This window comes from Gossypium raimondii, chromosome 8 (assembly GCF_025698545.1).
Source record: "Gossypium raimondii isolate GPD5lz chromosome 8, ASM2569854v1, whole genome shotgun sequence".
Taxonomy (NCBI): Eukaryota; Viridiplantae; Streptophyta; class Magnoliopsida; order Malvales; family Malvaceae; genus Gossypium; species Gossypium raimondii.
The window spans coordinates 59,755,171-59,776,069 of NC_068572.1; the positions used below are offsets into that span (position 1 = coordinate 59,755,171).

The 20,899-nt window shown below is 32.6% G+C and overlaps 3 protein-coding genes across 4 annotated transcripts; all 3 read left to right on the forward strand.

Moving 5' to 3' along the window:
* Window positions 1–853: 853 nt before the first annotated feature.
* Window positions 854–4,490, forward strand: LOC105792678 (heat stress transcription factor A-1e). Its single transcript, XM_012621366.2, has 3 exons — window positions 854–1,274; window positions 2,747–4,005; window positions 4,230–4,490. The coding sequence occupies exons 1-3, from the start codon at window positions 1,026–1,028 to the stop codon at window positions 4,234–4,236; spliced, it is 1,515 nt and encodes a 504-aa protein (XP_012476820.1). The 5' UTR covers window positions 854–1,025; the 3' UTR covers window positions 4,237–4,490.
* A 3,972-nt stretch (window positions 4,491–8,462) lies between these two features.
* On the forward strand, window positions 8,463–11,587 carry LOC105792679 (TOM1-like protein 1). Its single transcript, XM_012621368.2, has 4 exons — window positions 8,463–8,619; window positions 9,441–9,993; window positions 10,327–10,590; window positions 10,832–11,587. The coding sequence occupies exons 2-4, from the start codon at window positions 9,475–9,477 to the stop codon at window positions 11,252–11,254; spliced, it is 1,206 nt and encodes a 401-aa protein (XP_012476822.1). The 5' UTR covers window positions 8,463–8,619; window positions 9,441–9,474; the 3' UTR covers window positions 11,255–11,587.
* Window positions 11,588–13,212: 1,625 nt separating this feature from the next.
* Window positions 13,213–17,993, forward strand: LOC105792681 (probable arabinosyltransferase ARAD1). Of its 2 annotated transcripts, none has more exons than XR_008198819.1 (9): window positions 13,213–13,742; window positions 13,892–14,065; window positions 14,859–15,016; window positions 15,105–15,252; window positions 15,711–15,826; window positions 15,901–16,039; window positions 16,271–16,381; window positions 16,855–17,012; window positions 17,602–17,682. XR_008198819.1 is itself a non-coding variant. In XM_012621372.2 (9 exons), exons 1-9 carry the CDS (start codon window positions 13,257–13,259, stop codon window positions 17,728–17,730), a joined length of 1,530 nt encoding a protein of 509 aa, XP_012476826.1. In that variant the 5' UTR covers window positions 13,213–13,256; the 3' UTR covers window positions 17,731–17,993. The 2 variants fall into 2 exon arrangements, 1 of the variants encoding a protein (XP_012476826.1); XM_012621372.2 differs by having other exon boundaries at window positions 16,944–17,012; window positions 17,602–17,993.
* The last annotated feature ends 2,906 nt before the right edge of the window (window positions 17,994–20,899 follow it).

Genomic DNA, 20,899 nt, shown 5'->3' on the forward strand with positions numbered 1-20,899 from the left:
CCTTGCGAAAAACATATTTGAATTTTCTCACAGTTTCGTTGAACATCACTACTTGAATTTTAGTCAATGTTTTCAAATAAAGAAGAGGCAATTTCGAATCATATTCAAATAATATTTCTTGTTTTTATAGATTATAGATAGATTATAAATTATCGATATAGAAAAATAATAATATTTTAATATTCTATATTATTTCATCCACAATTAGACTTATTCATGGTCGGGTTTGGAGAAAAATATCAAATTCGAAAAATAAGCTTGAACAAAAAAAGTAGGCATGTTTAAAATATAGATCGGGCTCGATCTTGAACATTCAAGGCCCAAACTCAGCCCAGCTTGACCCAAAATTTAAAGTTTATAATGTTTTATATTATTTTTTATATATAATATAATTTATAACACATAAAAATTAAAATTAAATCTATAATAATATATAATACTAATATAATTTAAACATTAAAAAATTAAAAATGATTATATATAAAATTATAATAAATAAAAAATATATAAAATTATTAAATATTAAATTAATTAAATAAATATTTTTAAAAATAATATGGTGGGACTAACATGAGTTGGAATTAACCATTTATAAATATATATTTTATTTTAATTATATTTAAGATTGATTGAATTTCTAATATATATTTTATTTAATTATTAAAAAATATAAAATCTCAAGTATTTGGACAATTAAAATTTTAAATAAAGACCTACCAACAAAAGTTGTAATTAATTTTATATTTTATATTTTATATTTTATATTTTATATATATGGTTTTACAAATAGTTACGTGTTAAGTCGGTCTTTTTTTCTTTATTTTTTTTAATTGCATTTCATTTCTTCATGCAAATAATCAAATCTATAAAAAGCACCATAAAAGCCTAAAACCCTTCCTTAGCTTTTACTCTTTCAAATCTTAGCTCTTCCCATGGCAAATTCGCTCACTCGCTGATCTTAAAATCCATATTTATTTTCTTCGAAAACCCTTTTTCTTGTTTTTTCTTATCACTAAAATCCCGCAATGGATTCTCTTCATGATTCAATATCAGCGGCGAACGCGGCGGCCGCTGCCAACGGCAACACCGTGCCGCCGTTTCTCAGCAAAACCTACGATGTGGTGAATGACCCATCGACCGACTCCGTCGTGTCGTGGAGTAGCGGTAATAACAGTTTTGTTGTCTGGAAAGTGCCGGAGTTTGCAAGGGATCTTTTGCCCAAGTATTTTAAGCACAATAACTTCTCCAGCTTTGTCAGGCAGCTCAATACATATGTGGGTATTTCTTTTTTTCCTTTTAATTCATTTCCTTTTTCTTCTTATTTGTTTTTAAATAAATATCGCGATTTTTATACATTTCGATAGTATTTGGGCGTTAGCTTTAGGTTATATAGTCCTGCTTGGAATTTTGACGCAAATTTGTTATTTGGTTTTCTTCGATGTTCTGGGTCTAGTTTGTTTTGCTTTTAAAAAAAAATAAAATTAAAAGAACCCATATGGATGTTGGATCATGAATTTATAGTATTGTTGTTTTATGGATTTTATTGAATGGTGATATTGGTTTTGCTGAAATTAGTACGAATTCCCGCTCTAATATGCTGGTTATTCTGTTGAGTGACAATAAACTTGGATCTATTTACAATAAGTGAGTAGCTCTTTAATGGTTGTAGTTCGCGGTATTATATCTGATCATCAATGGCGAGCAAATGATTGATTGAAAAGAATTGAGATATATAAAAACGAAGAACTGAATGTTTGTGTATATGATTTGGGGTCCGGCTCAAATCTTTTCAGCCGAAAGGATTGAAGGAGCTAACGATCTCAATTTGTCTGGCCAAATTTGAGGATTTTGAAAAGAGATTTGCTGCCAATGAGATCTGCTGATGCTCCTTTGGATGTTTTGTTATTGTTTGGGTTAATGAATCCATGTAGCATGCTTTGATTTAGTGACAGACTTTTCATTTAGAGATTCAGTATGCAATCCTCTGTGCAATTTTCAGATACTGGCATCTTGCCTCGTTTCTTTTTCGAGAAACATTATCTTGGATGTTTCACTTAAATTCTTATTGCCGTCCTTCGCTTTCCTCCCTTTTTGCTTCTGTATCAGCTGAAATGTCTAGTTTAGCATTCATGTGTGTTATTTGTACCAGCTTCATGTTTATAAAACAAATCCTGAATGCCATTATTAATATTTTCATCTAAAATCCTATATAAACTCTGCAGATGTATTTTACAATCTGTGACATTTTTGAGTCAGTCTCGATTCTTATTTTGCTCGTCATGTGATCTAACTACATGTGTTTGCGTAAAGAGAAAGTCAAGATGAAGTGCTTCATAACCTAAATTTTGTTCAGATTTTTAAAGAAAATCTTTTTGACCAACAAGTGAATAAAGGTCTGATGGTGAGAGTAGAATTTGTAGGCTGCTGCTGTGGATTGTAATTTGAAATGTTATTCATTGAGAGGAACGACTTTAGATATTGAAGTTCCCCGACCTATTTTCTTTTTCTTGAGCTGAAGAACTCATCGAACTGTAATTGTGTTTGTTATCTGCAGGTTTAAGTATATGCATGTAATTACTAATTGATTGTGGTCAGGCATTCGGGTTCTACCAAGACAGATGATATCTGATTCAATTAGATATTAAACTTCAATCCTACTTTACTCATATGCGGGGTTTGCTAAATTCAGTTCGGTAAATATATAGAATAAATTGTGTAGTTGATTATCATAACTTTTTTCCTTTAGGGTTTTAGAAAAGTTGACCCTGACCGCTGGGAATTCGCTAATGAGGGGTTCCTACGAGGTCAGAAACATCTATTGAAAACTATCAGCAGGCGGAAACCTCCTAATGTCCAGAGTAATCAGCAACCTCAAGTTCAGAACTCATCTGTTGGAGCTTGCATTGAGGTCGGGAAGTTTGGTATTGAAGAGGAGGTTGAAAGACTTAAGAGGGACAAGAATGTTCTCATGCAGGAACTTGTTAGGTTGAGGCAGCAGCAGCAAACAACGGATAACCAGTTGCAAACTGTTGGCCAGCGTGTACAGGTGATGGAGCAGAGGCAGCAGCAAATGATGTCTTTTCTTGCCAAGGCTATGCAAAGTCCGAGTTTCTTAGGCCAGCTTGTACAGCAGCAAAATGAAAGCAACAGGCGCATTACTGGAGCAAACAAGAAGAGGAGACTCCCCAGGCAGGATGAAGAAAATTTAGCTGGTGAAAATGGTGCCGTATCTGCTAAAGGGCAGATTGTAAAGTTCCAGCCTTCACTGAATGAGGCAGCGAAGGCGATGCTGCACCAGATAATGAAGATGAATACATCACCTAGTTTGGACCCTTCGATAAATAATTCGGGTTCATTCTTGATTGATGGTGTTCCTCCTTCCAATGCACCGGACAGCAGGAGCTCGTCCAGTCGGATTTCAGGTGTGACACTTTCAGAAGTCCAACCAGCTTCTGCGCAATCTTATCTGCAAGCGGAATCAGGTTTTCCTGACACTTGTCTGTCAGCTGCCGCTCATTTAACATCCGAGCATACTAATGTGGATCAAATTTCTCGGATAAATGAGCATAAGTCTCAGAAACATGGAGTTATTCCAAATGTTTCTCAAATGCAAGGAACTATGCCTGATAGCACAGTTGGACTTACTGACAGAAGTTTGGCAGGATCTGAGAGAGGCAATGCGGAGTATCTTGATCCACTGTTAGACGTTTTGGATGGTACAATGCCCGTAGAAACTGATAATTTTTCTGCCGATCATGATATGGACATCTTACTCAATGGATCTCCTGAACTTCCAGCAATTAATGACGTTTTTTGGGAGAAGTTTCTTGCAACAAGCCCTCTAACCGGGGACACCGATGAAATTAGTTCAAGCTCACTTGAAAATGGTGCAAACCTGGAACAACAGCAAGCACCGGTGAGGCAAGAGAACGGATGGGATGGAATTCATCATATGAACCATCTTACCGAGCAAATGGGCCTTCTTTCATCAAATGGCCAGATCAGGTGACGTCCCACAAATCATATGCGTGAGATAAATTTTTGAACTTTTCACCCATTTTAATGTAGTCGTTACAAACATAGTACTATCCCGAATCAGTAGGTAACAAGGAAATGCTCTTTGTTTTAACATTTTGATATTTATTGCCATTTTTAATCTGCAATGAACGCAATGTTAAGAGAAGCTATCATCAGTTTTTGAGTTCTACTGTTTGATATGGTTTTTGCAGAGGTTGATGATGATCTATGATGCGGTCAAGAAAAGCTTTTTAATTCAAAGAGAAATGGTTTGTTGTTGAAAGGGGTTATTTTTGGTGTTACTACATGTACCAATAACATAAATGCATTGGAAATGGTTATCCAAATACATATGTATGATGTTTCTCGACTATACTTATCATCTTACAAATATGTTGTCTTTTGCACCTGTTTTACCCGTAGATGAATTCTAGGAAGAAGGATCTTTTCGTATGGCCCTCACTTGCCCGCTATTACTAGTTATTCGGGTTTATTTTTCTTGAAATACTTATTTTCGGTACATTTTTAGAAATGATCCGATTACATATATGTTGAGTAAAACTTGAATAGTAGGCTCATTGGCTAAAATGAGTTCATTTATATCCGAGACCAAGGTTCAATTTGTAGGTTTGTCTATGTGGTAGTGTAATGTGTGTGTTTGAGTTTGAACTTATATTGTATAAAAAAAAACATACGTGTTGAGTAAATATTTAATCCTTTCAAATGATTTCAAGTGAGATTCAATTGTCTGGAGATTTACCCTTTTTTTTGGATATTACAAATTTACTTTGCACATATATATAACAACAAAATTATTAAGCTTTGCATGCTTTTTCTAAGATATGCACATGAATATAACATGTTCTAACAGGCATCTTAAGAAAAATTTCAAGCATGATCATATTAAAATCAATGGATATGATATCAATAATATTCATAAATTCCATTAACAAAACATCAATAGGGAACTAATTTAATCATTTTTTTCAATGAAGTATTGGTTTTCCCATTCTTCATTTTTGTGAGCCAAGACTAAGAGCATCTAAATATTTTGGCTTCAACATTACCACAACAGATAACTTTTGGTACTCAAATTGTTTTGGGTCCTTGAACCTTAAGAACTTATACTTTTTTAATTTTATATTGAATTATTATTATTTATTGGACAAGTATGTAATGTATGGTCAAAGAAATGACAATTTCACATTTTGCCATTTTGATGAGTTTAAAATAAATGCTTTTTCTTTCTTCAAGCTATCAAATTTCATTTTCTAACTCAAAATTCTTTTGAAAACAATGAAACTTTTTTTCTGGAAACCTCAAAATTTATTTTCAATTTTTCATTTGGGCTTTCCAAATCAATTTTTGTTTTCAAGAGAAAATTATTTTCAACTTTGAATTTTGAAATCATTTTCTTGTATTTGAAATTCATTGCCTCAAATTTCAATATTAATTCACTGAATGCATTTTGTAGTTTATCAAAAGATTATGAATTTAAATAATGTGAATTAAAAGATACCTCTTGCTCTTCAAGAGCCATGAAACATATCACCTTTGAATTTGATGGGTGACTTTCACTTGATTGTTCATCTTTGATTTGCTTGCCACTAGTTTAGTTTTCTTTCTCACAGGTCTTCTTAATCTCCTTTTCTTCCTTCTTAACTACACAGATTTTCCTGGTCTATCCCATATCCACATAAGGAAATTTTGTTGAAAATTTCTATTACTCATAGCACAAAAGAGTGTGTGTGCATGGCCTTGTAGTTGGATTGAGCATTTGTCTTGTCATTTGCACCATAATAAAATGTTTGGACAAAAAATTCCATCCTTATTTTTCAATTGGAGTGGCTTTCTTATTTAGGAGTAGAGGATACATGAAGAAATGACATTTTTGCAAAGTTGTTGACCTTGACTCAAATGTCATCTTTTAAACTTGATATTTTTACCTCGATCGTCTCTCTCAATGGTGAAACCTTCAATGGAGAACTAGCTCTAATACTAATTATTAGGCTTGAAAATATCAAGAGCGGATGTATTGATATTTTAAAATTTTCTACAAACTTTTTTAAATGACAAGGAAAGGGATGAAAAGTTTGGATAATTCGATTTATAATGGTTCGGCCTCAATTGCCTACATTCACTACCTTGATATACCTCAATCAAGGATTTTCCAATTTACTATACTTGATTATCACCTTTCAAAGAAAATGTATAAGTTTTACAATCCCAATTTTTTTCACAAGGCTAAGATAGAAATTTCCCTAGTTTTTATGACTTAACTAAAACTCTCTAGCTTTTTGGCTCATTAGAAATCATTTACAATCTACTTAAGGTTTTATACCTCAAAAACCTTAAATATGCTCTTTAAAGAAAGAGAAGATGAGTAAATTAATAATAAACCTCTATAGGTGTGTGTTTGCAAATTGAAGCTCTAAACGCAAAGATTTGAGAGTTAGAAAATATATTAAAATAAATTCTAAATGAGTATGTACAAGAGAAAATGAAGAAAATAAAGAACTGAATGCTTTTCTCTTGATTTCTATGTTTGGATGTTCATCTCTTATATCTTGAAGTATTCTTGATGTGTATATATAACAAAGGAAAATTTTGTGACCTTTTATAGTCATTGAAGATAGTTTCTAATCATTGGAAGCATTGCAAACAAACTTGTATCGATACAACTCACAAGATGTATGGATAGAAATAGACTTGTATCAGTAAAAGTCTGAAGGAATGCTTGGGGTACTTTTTGACTTATTTATATTTAAATAACATTAAGATATATATCTTAACAAGCAAATGACTCTAAATTAGTAACAATAGTAGTAACATAATAATAAAATGGTAACAAAACAGTAAGAAAACAATAAGAAAATAGTAACAAAACAGTAAAAAAATAACAATTTTTTGTTTTTTTGCTAAGTCAAGCTCAGGCCCGAGTCAAAAAAGCCTTACTTTATGTCTGACCCGTTTTTAAATGGGCCTTATTTTTGTACCAAAATCCATCTTTTATCTATATTTTGCTAAAGTTCTTTTAATTTTTAAACAGATTTTTGAACCGGCCTGACTAAGGGTGGGTTTGGATGGGCGGTGAGTTTACCTGCGGTTAGTGTAAAAATAGCGGTGGCGGTGAGATTATATACTGTAGCGTGAGACAAAAAGTAAACTAAACGCACCCAATCGCACATCCAAACCCACGCTAAATCATCATTACCAGTTTTGGCCTAACTTTGTTTCAAGAGTTGTGCATGCTGGAGGTGATCCTATGCTAGGAGAGGGGCTACCAAGTTGAAGCTGACAGTGGCTATTGCCTAACCTCTTTTTTTCTTCTAAACAAATAGTCTTGTTCAATAGCAGGAGGATTCAAAGGAAGGAAACGAGACAACAATACTATCCTACTAACTTTTCAGGCTCAATAAATTCTCACTCTGCTGGGTTGATAGTTGAATCTGGGAATCACCTTAAACTACCCTAGAGTGGAAAAAGTAAATCCACTTAACTTGTAACAAGTACTTTCGAGTTAGCTTGTCCAAAATCGAACGGTCGTTTAAATTTTGAGAGGTGTTAGATAAAGATATTAGGTTTAAAAAATGAATTTAGATAAAAAATTAAATTCATTTAAAATATAATTTGAACTCGAGCTTGAACATTTAAGGTTCGATCGGACCTGTTTTTAAGTTTCTACTATTTTATATTATGTTACCTTTTATATATTATGTAATTTATAATATATAAAATAAAATTTATAATAATATATAATACTACTATAATGTAGATATTAAAATTATTAAATTTACTAGATATAATATTTTAATAAATAAAAATATATAAAATTATTAAATACTAATTTTAAAATAATATAAATATATATTTTTAAAAAATAATACGGGCTGGTTTAAAATGAGTTTATGTTAGCTATTTATAAATTATAGGCGGGTTTGGACAAAATTTTAAGTCTGTATTTTGAGTCGGGTCGAACTTGGGAAAATATAAAATATGTTAATATAAACTTAGGCCGACTTGGTTCACGAATACCTCAACCTTCCGATCCTTTCGAGCCAAATCATTAGCAAAATGAGTTCCAGTTAAGTCAAAACAAAAAAGAGGCCGGGAGATGAATTGTTAATATATTATTCATGTGACAATTTATTTGTATGTCAAATTAAAAAAGTGAAAAAAAAAAATTCCATCCATCTTAGGATAATTTAATAAAAAACGTAAATTTAAAAACTAAAAAATATTATAAACTAAGTTAAAAACTAAAATAACTTTTTTTTTAAACATGAATTATTATGCCTTCAAACATAGAATAAAATATAAATACATCGAAAATGATAGAAGACGCTAAGAAGCTGCATTTATAAAAAGTGGTACGGTGCCGTTTACTTTCTTTGTCAGTTGACAAATGGAATCACGGCAATAACCTTCACATATACGCAATATTTATTATTTTACTTAACAAAAAAGCAAAAAGAAAAAGAAATTTAATAAAATAAAATTAAAAAACGTGTCTTTTTGCGTCGTATATGAAGAAAGACCGAGTCTGAAACTCCAATGAAAGATCAAAAACTCAACTTTACAGTTTGATTTCAATTTCCGAAGGTAAATCAATTCATCGTCTCTGTTATTTTATTTTAAATTTTAATTTTCATTACATTTTTTTATGTAATTTATGATTTTTTTTCCTGATTTTGATTTTGAAGTATTTAGAATCTAGGTTTAGCTGACCCAGCAGTTGACTTAATGAACCTGATTTTTAATTTTTTTTCCTTATAATTATTAGTAGTTAAGCAAGCCCTTTAACTAGTTTTCTGGTAATCTGATCCGAGTTTAGTTTTTTTTTAAGGTTTTAAAGGTTTGGAATTTTTTTAGTTTATGTACTCATGCAGTTGTATCTGTGTTTTAAATTGCTGCTAAAATAGAAGGGGAGAAATTGATATTTTTTTTAAATTCTTGAGTTATTTTGCTTTGAATTAGGTATTTGTTCTTTTGTTTCTTTAATCAGTAACTTGTTCAATTTTTGGAGGTTTTAAAGTTAATATTTTGAAAACTGAGTTTTTTTTTTCTCTCCTGAAGATTGGGGAATTAGGGTTTTACTCATTTTTGTGTTTGAAGTATTTTAATGCTATGTAAATTTTTAGATTTGAAGCAAGTTCTGCTGGAACTTCCTAGGGATGAAAATTAAAAAGAAAACCAGATATTTGATTGTTCTGATTAATGATGATGGAGGAAAATCATAGTTATTCCTGCTTGGTTATTTTCTAACATTTATGTAATTTTGAGGCTTTTGGGTGTTTATATTTACCATGGAAGATTACTAGGAAGAAATTTTATGTTAAAAGATTCTGACCCTATGATGGATGTCATTATTTCTTTGCGTTTCTCCATTTTAATTTTTTTTTTCTGTTTGGATGTTTTTTCAGGATATAGATTTTTTGTTTTGAAGGTTTGGTGAAAATGGACAAGAATTTGATGGACAAAGTTTCTGCCTTTGGTGAGCTCCTGAAGACAGAAGGAGCCGAGGTGGGAAGAAAGATGAGTGCTGGCATGAGCTCGGTTAGCTTTAAAGTGAAGGAGCTCTTCCAAGGCCCTAACCCTGCTGATAAGCTTGTCGACGATGCCACCTCAGAGGCCCTTGATGAGCCTGATTGGGCCTTGAATCTCGATATCTGTGACATGATCAACCATGAAAAAATTAGCAGTGTTGAACTGATTCGTGGCATAAAACGAAAGATAATGTTGAAGAACCCTAGGGTTCAATACTTGTCATTGGTGTTGCTTGAAACTTGTGTCAAGAATTGCGAGAAGGCATTTTCTGAGGTAGCAGCTGAGAGGGTTCTTGATGAGATGGTTAAGCTTATTGATGATCCTCAGACTGTTGTTAATAATCGAAACAAAGCTTTGATGCTTATTGAAGCCTGGGGGGAGTCAACCAGTGAGCTCCGCTATTTGCCTGTTTATGAAGAGACTTACAAGGTAAAAATGTATATTTTCTATATCTTTTTCTACTGTTGTTGAAATAAGTTGTGAAATACAATTATTTGGTTTTATTTACTCGTTTTCCCATGATGGTGTTTCTGATTGAAAGCGTGGAGCTTTAGTTCTATTCATTAAATTTATCCGCTTGCTGGTACAGTCTTGGAATTGTTGTTTATTTATCCTGCAAATCCTCATAAAATCATGAGATGGGGAATTTTTTGAACAATTGAATCCAAACACACGGTGCAACGTTGCTACTAAGACGAACCTGTATCTTTATCTTTTGATGACTAGTGAGATTCTGTTGAATGATCCTTTTTTCCTTTGTAGAGTTTAAAATCAAGGGGTGTTCGCTTTCCTGGACGTGACAATGAGAGTTTGGCACCTATTTTTACCCCTCCTCGCTCAGTTTCCGCAGCTGAAGTGGATGCTAGTCTTGCAAATCAGTTTCAACATGACATGCAGCTTCAGCATGACACTCCTCCCCAAGCCTTTACCGCCGAACAAACTAAGGAAGCATTTGATGTAGCAAGAAATAGCATTGAGCTTCTTTCAACTGTGTTGTCCTCATCACCACAACAAGATGCTCTCGAGGTATTATTGTCTTTTTATGCACTATATAGTTTCTAACTTCATAAAGATTAGGAATGAAGTATTCTTCCTTCTGGTGGTGCCGAGTAACATGCCTTTAAAAATTCGAGTCTTGGCTCTTATGAGTTGTTAATGTGTTTTCTCTACCTTTTCCTTATCAACGAATGTTTTAGAACGATGTTACATGTAGTGAGCCTTTTTTTAACTGGTTGAATCTTCAGTAATTTCGTTGTTTTGTTGGCAGGATGACTTGACAACTACACTTGTCCAGCAATGTCGACAGTCCCAATCCACTATTCTAAGAATCATTGACACTGCTGGAGATAACGAGGCCTTGCTTTTTGAAGCTTTGAATGTGAACGATGAGATCCAGAAAGCTCTCTCAAAGTATGAAGAGTTGAATGAGCCATCAGCAGTTCGACGTGAGCCAGAGCCTGCTATGATTCCAGTGGCTGTTGAGCCTGATGATTCTCCCCGTCATCCGAAAGAAGATGGATTGATCCGGAAACCAGCAGGTACACGACACGGGACTCACGGTGGAAGCAACGATGACATGATGGACGATCTCGATGAAATGATTTTCGGTAAGAAAGGTGGAGGTTCATCCGGAGGGGGTCAAGATTCAAAGAAGCAACAAGGACCAAAAGATGATCTAATCACATTCTGAGTGCTATTCAACACCATTCACAATTTACGACACAAGTCCCGTGCCGGGCCATTGTAAGCATAGAAAAAGACTGGAATAGGAAACTCAGGACGGGATTGCGGACTTTTTCTTTCGCATGCTACCTTTGATTGTTCCAGAACGTTATGTGTAAGTAATACATGCTTGGATTTGTTTACTTGGTTATCTTTATGGCTGTCATATTGGTGGTTTGATGACATGACTGGCTCTTTGCTCATTGCTGCTTTATTCATGTCCTTCCATTTTATATATTTATATGGAATTAGGGATATTGGGTTACACAATGAAAATAACTACATTTTGATGAGGTTTTTAGATCAAGTTTTTGATTTAATTATTTGGGTGTTGGTGTATGATTTAAGTTTGTGATCTTTAGTCTAATCTAGTCCTGTGTGGATCAAGTTTTCAACCCCAAGTAAAAGACAAACCTACAAAATTATTCTAGGGTTCAAAATAAATTATGATTTTTTGGAGTTACACTGTTATTTTTTCATCATATTAATCTATAATTTTACAAAATTTGAGGGACTAAAGGAACACCACTTTGAATTGATCCATGTATTAAAATTTCATAATATATAAACAAGTATAATAAAAATACAAATGCATGTCTAAATAATTATAGTGTAGGATTATGTCAAGTTTTAGTGCGAATAAAAAGGCCACAATTTATAGTTGAGGTCTTCTAAATTCAATATACTAACAGCCGTGATAAAACCACATACGTAGCATACACATATGATGAGATTAGAGACTCTATCCAACTTACACATGACACTTGAACTGTTTTTGGGATGAACTATTTTAATTTGGCATAATTTGATACTTTATTTTTATAATATTATTAGTAGGTTCAAATTAATAACATGGTTAGTTATAGCAATTAAGTGATAACATTTATTGATTGAATATAATTGATCGAATTTTCATATAGTCTTAATTATGTGATTAAATAACAATAAAAAATTCTATATCATCAATTTGAGTATTCTAATAACATTATAAAAGTAGAAGATTGAAATAAAGTCGAGGAACACAGCAAAGGTTCTAGAGGACTAAAGCCATAATAAGACTAAAGTTTAATTATAATTTTAGTCCTTCTACTATGTTAAAAGTTAACCTCTTAACTTTTAACTTGAAATAATTTAATCTTTCTACTTCTTTAGTTTTTAACAGTTCCGAATTGATAATTTTGCTAGTTTTTTCCATGAAAGTCATGACATTTCTTTTATTGCTATTCAATTCACACAATCAAAGTCATTGAAAGCCATATTTAACCGGTAATAAATTTGCATATCAAAGGAATGCTTAATGTTCACATTATTACTTCTAAAGTTAATCGTGCCATACATCCTCAAACTATATCTTCATTTTAAATTACTCCTTAAATATTAAAATATTCTAATTACTTCCCGAACTATTCAGCTGTATCAATAAGGTCATTGCATTATTAAAATTATCAATTTAACCTTTAAATGATATTTCAAATCTTATGTGGTATAGTTTAAAATGAAAAGGCTAAAGAAAAATGTATATTGTAAAAATATTGGGTTTTAAGGTTCTCGAAACTTTTATAAAAGCTTTATTGCTTACTCACTCTTTTTCGGTTTTACTTGATATTAGTTTTACTTTTAAAAGTTATACGTAACATTTTACTTTTCTTTAAAATTATTATTTTAATTATGACACGTAAGATTTGACATGTCATGTAACGATTAAAATGAATGGTTTTAATAATTAAAGGAACACAACATCAATATTTTGAGGATGTAATTTGATTGTTTTGAAGTTTTTGGGTTAATTTAGAATGTGTATCATAGTTTGGGGATATCTAATGCAATTAGCACTTACTTTAATGGCAGCAATGTCATCAAGTTGGACTTAGAGGGACTAAAACCATAATTAGGTTAAAAAATTATATCGATTAAAACACTCAGATCTCTACACTATCCTCCACTGACACGGTTCCTCTAATACACTGAAAATGAGAGCGAAGCAAATGCCGTCGTCGATCTTAACGAGATCCAAATCCCCAGTTATTCTCTTATTCGCCGTCATTATCCTCGCTCTCTCTTTCTTCTTCTTCTTCCTCTTTTCTCCCTCCTCCACAACCACCGCCGCCGTCACCGTTCCCTATCGGCATCCGTCTGTACGACCCGAAACCTCGTTCGTCGCCTCCCTCGAGCACTTCCTTGCTCACAAGGCTCCCAAAATCCCCGCCTCTTCCGACGATACGGTGGGTTCCGTGATCGATCGTGACGTCAGGAGGCTCGACGAGAGGAAGTTCGTCAAGGAAATGGAGTGGTTGCGTGGCGATCCGTACTACCCGATGTCCATGCCGGTTAGGGTTTACGTTTACGAAATGCCGAGCAAGTTCACCTACGATTTGCTTTGGTTGTTTCGGAATACTTATCGAGAAACTTCTAATATTACTTCCAATGGCAGCCCCGTTCACCGTTTAATCGAACAAGTGAGATCATTTCATTTTAATATGAAATATATCTCTATATGATAAGTAGCGAGTTGAAGTGAATTGAAGATTCTCGATTTGGTTAACAAAGTTGACAAATTGTTTTATATTTTTTTTTTCAACTTGGCTTTTCTTTATTGGTGGTGCAGCATTCTATTGATTATTGGCTTTGGGCGGATTTGATTGCTCCTGAATCCGAAAGGCTATTGAAGAATGTTGTGAGAGTTGTTAAGCAGGAGGAGGCGGATTTATTTTATGTGCCGTTTTTCACCACGATTAGCTTTTTCTTATTGGAGAAACAACAATGCAAGGCGTTATATAGGGTGTGAGTGCATTTCCTGGTTTTAAAATATTTGTTTCTACATTTTCTTGTTACCCTGTTTTAGAATGTTTAGAATACGAGCTTGATTTGACTCCTATTCTGTTGATTACTTTTTGTGTCTACGGTAAGTGTGTGCGACTGTTTATTGTTTTGTCATGCACTTGCTGAATTATTCGGGTTTATCAATTATTATAATTTAGGTAAATGCATTTTATGGAGTCATTCTTTTCAAAGAGGTAGTGATTTATGTTGCACTAGCTCTTTGTGTTTGGTGAAGTACCTGTTTCCAATACTTGTGCCCGACACATAGATACAGGGATGTGACTTTCAAGCATACTTCAAATAAGTAGAAAAACTTGGAAATTTTGACCATACCCATGCCCAACACATACTCACACCTCCAAGTAACATAGGTAGTACTTAGTAGGGCAAGCAAATTAAATTATAATTGGGTCAATTCCTGTGCATTTCAAGTTCTAGATTGAGTTTATTTAATAATTTAAATATTTTCTGCTTGACTTTCTTCTTTTTTGCTGTCACTAAACTCAACTTTTGAGATCCAATTTGTATTAAGGTGTTGATTGGGTTGTCTTGTCTTAGTTTTGGTTTGTGTTTCATGAATTATGTTATCGTTTTTTAATTCCATTTTCTCTGATTGAAAAGTTTTTGGGGCACATATATTGCACAAAACAGTGCATGGTTTCCCTTCAAGAACTTGTTTAATGTTTTATTTGAACAAGTGTGTAAGTTTTAGAATTTGCCTATTCAAGGATTTTGTTTCCTTTTGGTTTCAGGAAGCCCTGAAATGGGTGACAGATCAACCTGCATGGAAACGATCTGAAGGAAGGGATCACATATTTCCCATTCATCATCCGTGGTCCTTTAAGTCAGTTCGCAGATATGTGAAAAATGCAATTTGGCTTTTACCAGACATGGACTCCACAGGGAATTGGTAAATATATGACTCTTGCAGATGAGATAGAACTTTCAACTTTACTAGTCATTTCAGCTTTTGAAAATGATATACTTCAACATTCTAGGTACAAACCGGGGCAAGTTTCACTGGAGAAGGACCTCATTCTCCCTTATGTACCAAATGTTGATTTATGTGATGCAAAATGCTTATTGGAAAGTGAATCAAAGAGAACAACACTGCTTTTCTTCCGCGGACGACTTAAAAGAAATGCTGTGAGGGTTTCAACTGTCTTATTAAAAAAGCCTTTGATTTTTTGCATTTTCACTGAATTTGCTGTAATGAAAGAATGGCTCATTTTGGGCTTGTCAATAATATATATGCTTCTGCAAGAGGTTTCCAGAGTTTTGCCAACTTCCCCCCCCCCCCTTCAAATACTAGAATGGTTTAACAAGAAAGGGAAGGTGGAGGGAAGAGAGGAGGAAGATGTGCCTATGTGTTTCGGAATTTTTATGAATTTGAATGGAGTGTTAAGTTATCCTTTTTAAACTGAAGAAGATAATTTCTCGGGCCTTTTCTTTGCATCCCACCTAGATATTTTAAGGGTTGACTTCAAAGTAGCATTACATGTTTTCTCTCCAACATTGCCTCTACTCTCTGTCAGTCTTACATGCTTGAATAATGTTTGTCATTTGATCTCTTGGCTGCTTATTTTGTAATTTTTCTTTTTCAGGGAGGAAAGATACGTGCTAAAATTGGTGCAGAACTAACAGGTGCCAAGGATGTAGTCATAGAGGAGGGAACTGCTGGGGAGGGAGGAAAAGCTGCTGCTCAGAAGGGGATGCGCAGGTAAGATAAGCTGATTCTTTTTCATGGTGTTACATATCCTCCTTAATGCTGTGATTTTTCTCCTCTGTTATCAGGTCTATATTTTGTTTAAGTCCAGCTGGTGACACTCCCTCCTCTGCTAGATTGTTTGATGCTATTGTCAGTGGGTGTATACCTGTTATTATTAGTGATGAATTGGAGCTCCCTTTTGAAGGAATACTTGATTATAGGAAGGTATGCGTGTTTTTTCCTTTGCTTGAGTTGTCACTTCCTTTCCCTTCCCTTGATGCATCTTGGCTACCTTGAGGGTGCTTTCTACATTTTGTTCAATGACCGCCTAAAAATAGAACTTCACTACTTTTGCTGATTAAGCTGCAATCAAAGAATAAAATGGAGTTCATATACACATAATAGCTAGTAAGTCACTTATTTTTTATTGTCTATTTTTTGTTTCTTTTCATGCAGATGGCTGTATTTATTTCTTCAACTGATGCTGTGCAACCTGGTTGGATTCTAAGATACTTAAAGAGCATTAGTTCTACTCAGATAAGAGAAATGAGGAGGAACCTTGCCGAGGTTTGTGTTTGCAAAGTTAGATGGAAAAAAAAAAAATCCCCATTGTCCATGCTTGTATCTAAGGATAAAGTTTTAGCAACCTGTTCTATTTTGCATAATGATCTCTTTGTGTCTTAACAATTTTGCTTGTACCAGGTGAGAGGCCTTTAGGATTTTATATGAGTTAGCAAGAATTTAATTTCATTTGGTAATATTTAGCTACTCACATGACTTGTTTTCATCTAAGGGAAGGGAATTTTTTTACTTATTTTGAGAAGGTTTTATTTTTTTTACTAGTTTTACTCATCCTTCTATTTTCAAGTTTAAATTCGTACAAACTATTCTTTATGTTATAACAAGTTATTTTAATATTCATGTTATAATTAAGCTTTTCCTTGAGTTAATACACTAAACAACCAAACGAGGCATAAGTTTCATTAATAATTGGGTTGTACATTTTTAATTTCCTGCTTAACCTTTATCTTTTCATTCAGGAGAACAATCTGAAAGAAAGAAACTTTGGAGAATAATGTTAGCTAGTACCATCTTTCATGTTGCTAATTTGACTAACTCATTTGTCCAGTACTCAAGGCATTTCGTGTACTCTAATCCAGCTCAACCCTTGGGTCCGGAAGATCTAGTTTGGCGAATGGTTTGCTACTTTCTTTTCACTAAAATTTTAGCCTATATTTGTATCTTTGGTTGCCATATTTGAGAAATAATGCTGAATCTTATTGCTCCGAGTGTACAATTGTTTCTGTTGGAAAAACTAATTTAAAAGGGAAATTCTCCTTGATGGCAATAGTGGTGCCACCTCATTAGTAGTTATCTCAGTTTCATTACCACATCGTTACATAGGTCGTTGAAATTGGTTTGCTTGTACAGAGATGATCCTTTTAGTATCAAGCAGGACTGTTAATGCATGAAAATTGAGAACAGAAATAGAATAGGATAAAAAGATAGAAAAACAATAAAAGAAGATGGGTGTAGAAACTTATTAGATGTTGGATTATGTTACTAACAGACATGCATGGATCATAAGAATGATGACATTGCCTATGCATGCTGCATGCTAGTTTTAGTTATTTTTTATGGCTATGATTCTATTGAGAGAGTAATTGTGTTTCTCATTAGAGTCATCTTCCTTGTAAAAGCTGGTGGAAATACATGAAAATGTAATGTTCAAATGATTAACAAGTTTTTGAACTTGTGGTTTACCTTGCATTTCTTGTTTGCAACAGATGGCTGGTAAATTGGTGAACATCAAGCTTCATACTCGGAGATCCCAGCGCGTGGTTAAAGAATCAAGAAGTGTCTGCACTTGCGATTGCAGGCGATCCAACAGTACCCATTCCAATCCTATCAATTGATTGATCTCATTTTGTGGCTGTTGTTAGTATCATGAAGAATTCATGATTCCCTGAGTTTGCAAGAACACCTTTTTGATTACCCAAAGTAACATTTTGGCTTTTGTTCATTGCAAATTGTTGCACGAATAGAGGGATGAATATATATACAATATATATGCATGTGATTAAGTCATTCATTGAAATATCATAGTTGTACTTAAAAATCAATCATTTTCATATTGGTATCACTAATTATAATACAATACTAATGATTTTGAATGTCATTATTTTAACTTTATTTTAGCTTTGCTCGTAAAAATATTACTTTTTACTAGTAGTGTACTTGATCATAATCTTTCTTATGTGTCAATTTGTTATTATACTAGATAATGATACAATCACAAAAAAATTACATAAAAGACATTTATAAAAAAGGGTAAACTACACAAATGGTAATCAAACTTGGAAAATTTTCTTGCAATTTAGGCAGTCTCATTTTGTTGTAGAAATATTTATAATTTTTTTTATTTTTCACATAATTTAAGTACAATAAAAATTTATCATTTTAGTCCCAATCTTTTTAATATAAATGAGGTTTAATCCTTTAATAATAAAAAGAGAGGTTAACCCTTGAAATTGGGGGCAACAACAGCCACCTGCTGTTTGTGTTCTTTTATTCAGCTTTTGAAGTGAAGAGCTGTAAGGGGAGGTTTGACAGTTGGATGAAACCTCAATGGGTGAAAGCCCAAAAGACGAGATCAGGATAAGCAATACTGATGATGAAAGCTTGTGAGTTCTCACCTGACACTAAGTGGTAGAGAGATTAGGGGCATTGCTTAAAGTTTTAAGATAGAAGCTGTGCCTAATTTGTCAAGTTATTTGGGGGTCCTTACATTTTTCTTTGTTGGTTTGGTTTTAATTTAACCGATCTGAGAATGGAGATACCGAGTAGCTTTAGTTTCCCGTTTCGAAATATACGTTCATACCTTTAGTTTTTAAAAGAATGGAATGAAGAACTAAGGATATTGGAGTTGCTCTAGAAATGCAATTACCAGGATCTAAGATTGTGTAAGCTGAATCGGAGCACCTACACCAAAATATCCCTTCGCTAGACATTCCCACCACCCTTAACTGAGATTGAAAGGCAGAAGCTGCAAAGCAAATAATAGTAGTTTTTTAGGGATTAAAACACATCATTCAACTTCCAAATGCAAAAAAAAAAAAAAAAAAGTTGCCTTCAAACTTAGGTCCTTCAAAAGCAGAACAAAAACGATTCAGCTATAGGTTTTCCACAAACCAAACTCAAGCCCCTTTTCTTTTCTTCAATTTTTAGCCTTAACCGTACCTCATTCTTTTAGGAGGATTAAACCTAGTTTATATTAGAAGATTGGGGACTAAAATGATAATTTGTTTGTTTTACTTGAATTATGTGGAAAATAAAAAATTTTAGAAATAATCCCACGTCAGATTTTCATTTACGATTTTAACGGGAGTGATAAAAATGATCAAACTATATAATGTGAGTGTCTAAACTGAAATTTTTTTCAGTGCCTAAAATGGAAAATTTTAAATGTTGGGTGACCACCTTTATAGTTTACCCAATAAAAGATTATGTCTAGTGATTAATTGAAATGGTCAGGTTTAGAATTTATTATTGTTTAATTAAAAATAAAAAGCAGCTTAATACTTTCAACAAGTTATAGTTAGGTATCCCTTATTCAACCGATTTGTTGAGATTTTTGTAATCATTAAAATTTAATTAGAACAAACACTTTGAAGTTTTCCTTTTCAATGAAAATTTTAAATAGGTTAAAATGTACTCCAAGTCCTTATACTCTTCATGTATTTAGAATTTTTTCATATCAAAAATTTAATCTTTCTATTTTGAGATTTAAAATGCAAGTCCAATTATTAAATTCGAGCTTATTATAGTTTTTGTTGTTACATGACTACTAAAGAGTTTTTCTTTTTTAATTTTAAAATGGCATAACAACGAATTTAATAAAAAAATTAACGATTTTAACAAGTGAACCTAAATTTTAAAATATGAAAAATAGAAGGACAAACTTTCTAGAAATAAAAATAAAAAGGACTAAATTTTAAATATATAAAAACTTGGGAACACATTTTAACCTTTTATCAAACACACCCAATATCACGTATTGTAACTTCAATCATCATCTCTCGTGGTAAGGACAAAAAAGTCACATCACAAAAGATCAAATCCGTCTCAAGACAAAAGGGAATATCAAACAAACAATGATGGAAAATGTGAGTTTTGGTGTTGGTATGAACATTTTTGAAAAAAGGAACATTTCCATTTGACAAAATGTCATCAACACCCTTTCTCTTATCTTCTACCGAAATTCCCATAATACCCCTCATCCTAATATTAATGATCAACGATTCTTTTTACTCGTTTTCCCCCTTTTGGTCAATAAGGAACCAACACCTAAACCCCCAAAATTCAAAATTCAAATAATAACAATAAACAAATACCAAATAATAATAAACAAATGCTATTTTTTTATTATTTTGGCCATAAAAGAAAGAGAAGTAAATAATAATAATAAAAAGAAAATTCCCACCATACTCCTAAATTTAATGAATTTGTGTTCTTTTATTTTAATTTTTTCAATTTCTCTTAATTTTGATATTGAGTAAATTAATTTATTTAAAAAATTGGAATAACTTAATCAATTGTACAAAATTTTAATTGATATTTAAACAAATTAAATCCTCACAGCATACACATTCTATTAATTTTGTCTTGATTCTAAAATTGAATACAATTTTAAAGAGTTTAAAAATTCAAAAGAATATATAAAAAAACTTTAGCTTCAAGTAAATATATAAATAGACAAAATGTGTAAATTTTGAGGTATAAATTTATTGTTGTACCGATTAAAATATATAAAATTGATAAAAAATATTAATATTATAATTAATTATCATTAAATATTTTTAAAATTGATAGATATTAAATTATTTCAAATTTTTTTAAATTATATCAAAATTAAGAACCGAAAGATTCTTTCACATTTTCTTTCTCTCCTTTTTGGTCATAAAAGAGCAACCTCCTTTTTCTCTCTTTGTCCAAAACCAACACCTAACAAGCCTTGCCCATCATAATAATAATAATAATAACAATAATAAATAGTGATTGTATTATATAATTTAAAATAATTAA

What these genes read in the sequence shown, in the direction of transcription:
- LOC105792678 (XM_012621366.2), top strand. Translation starts at nt 1,026, where the DNA reads ATGGATTCTCTTCATGATTCAATATCAGCGGCGAACGCGGCGGCCGCT. An exon ending in TCAGGCAGCTCAATACATAT is followed by an intron (nt 1,275 to 2,746) that starts GTGGGTATTTCT and finishes TTTTTCCTTTAG; the next exon opens with GGTTTTAGAAAAGTTGACCC.
- LOC105792681 (XM_012621372.2), top strand. Translation starts at nt 13,257, where the DNA reads ATGAGAGCGAAGCAAATGCCGTCGTCGATCTTAACGAGATCCAAATCC. An exon ending in ATGGACTCCACAGGGAATTG is followed by an intron (nt 15,017 to 15,104) that starts GTAAATATATGA and finishes TCAACATTCTAG; the next exon opens with GTACAAACCGGGGCAAGTTT. An exon ending in TGAGGAGGAACCTTGCCGAG is followed by an intron (nt 16,382 to 16,943) that starts GTTTGTGTTTGC and finishes TCATTTGTCCAG; the next exon opens with TACTCAAGGCATTTCGTGTA.
- LOC105792679 (XM_012621368.2), top strand. Translation starts at nt 9,475, where the DNA reads ATGGACAAGAATTTGATGGACAAAGTTTCTGCCTTTGGTGAGCTCCTG. An exon ending in TTTATGAAGAGACTTACAAG is followed by an intron (nt 9,994 to 10,326) that starts GTAAAAATGTAT and finishes TTTCCTTTGTAG; the next exon opens with AGTTTAAAATCAAGGGGTGT. An exon ending in CACAACAAGATGCTCTCGAG is followed by an intron (nt 10,591 to 10,831) that starts GTATTATTGTCT and finishes TTTTGTTGGCAG; the next exon opens with GATGACTTGACAACTACACT.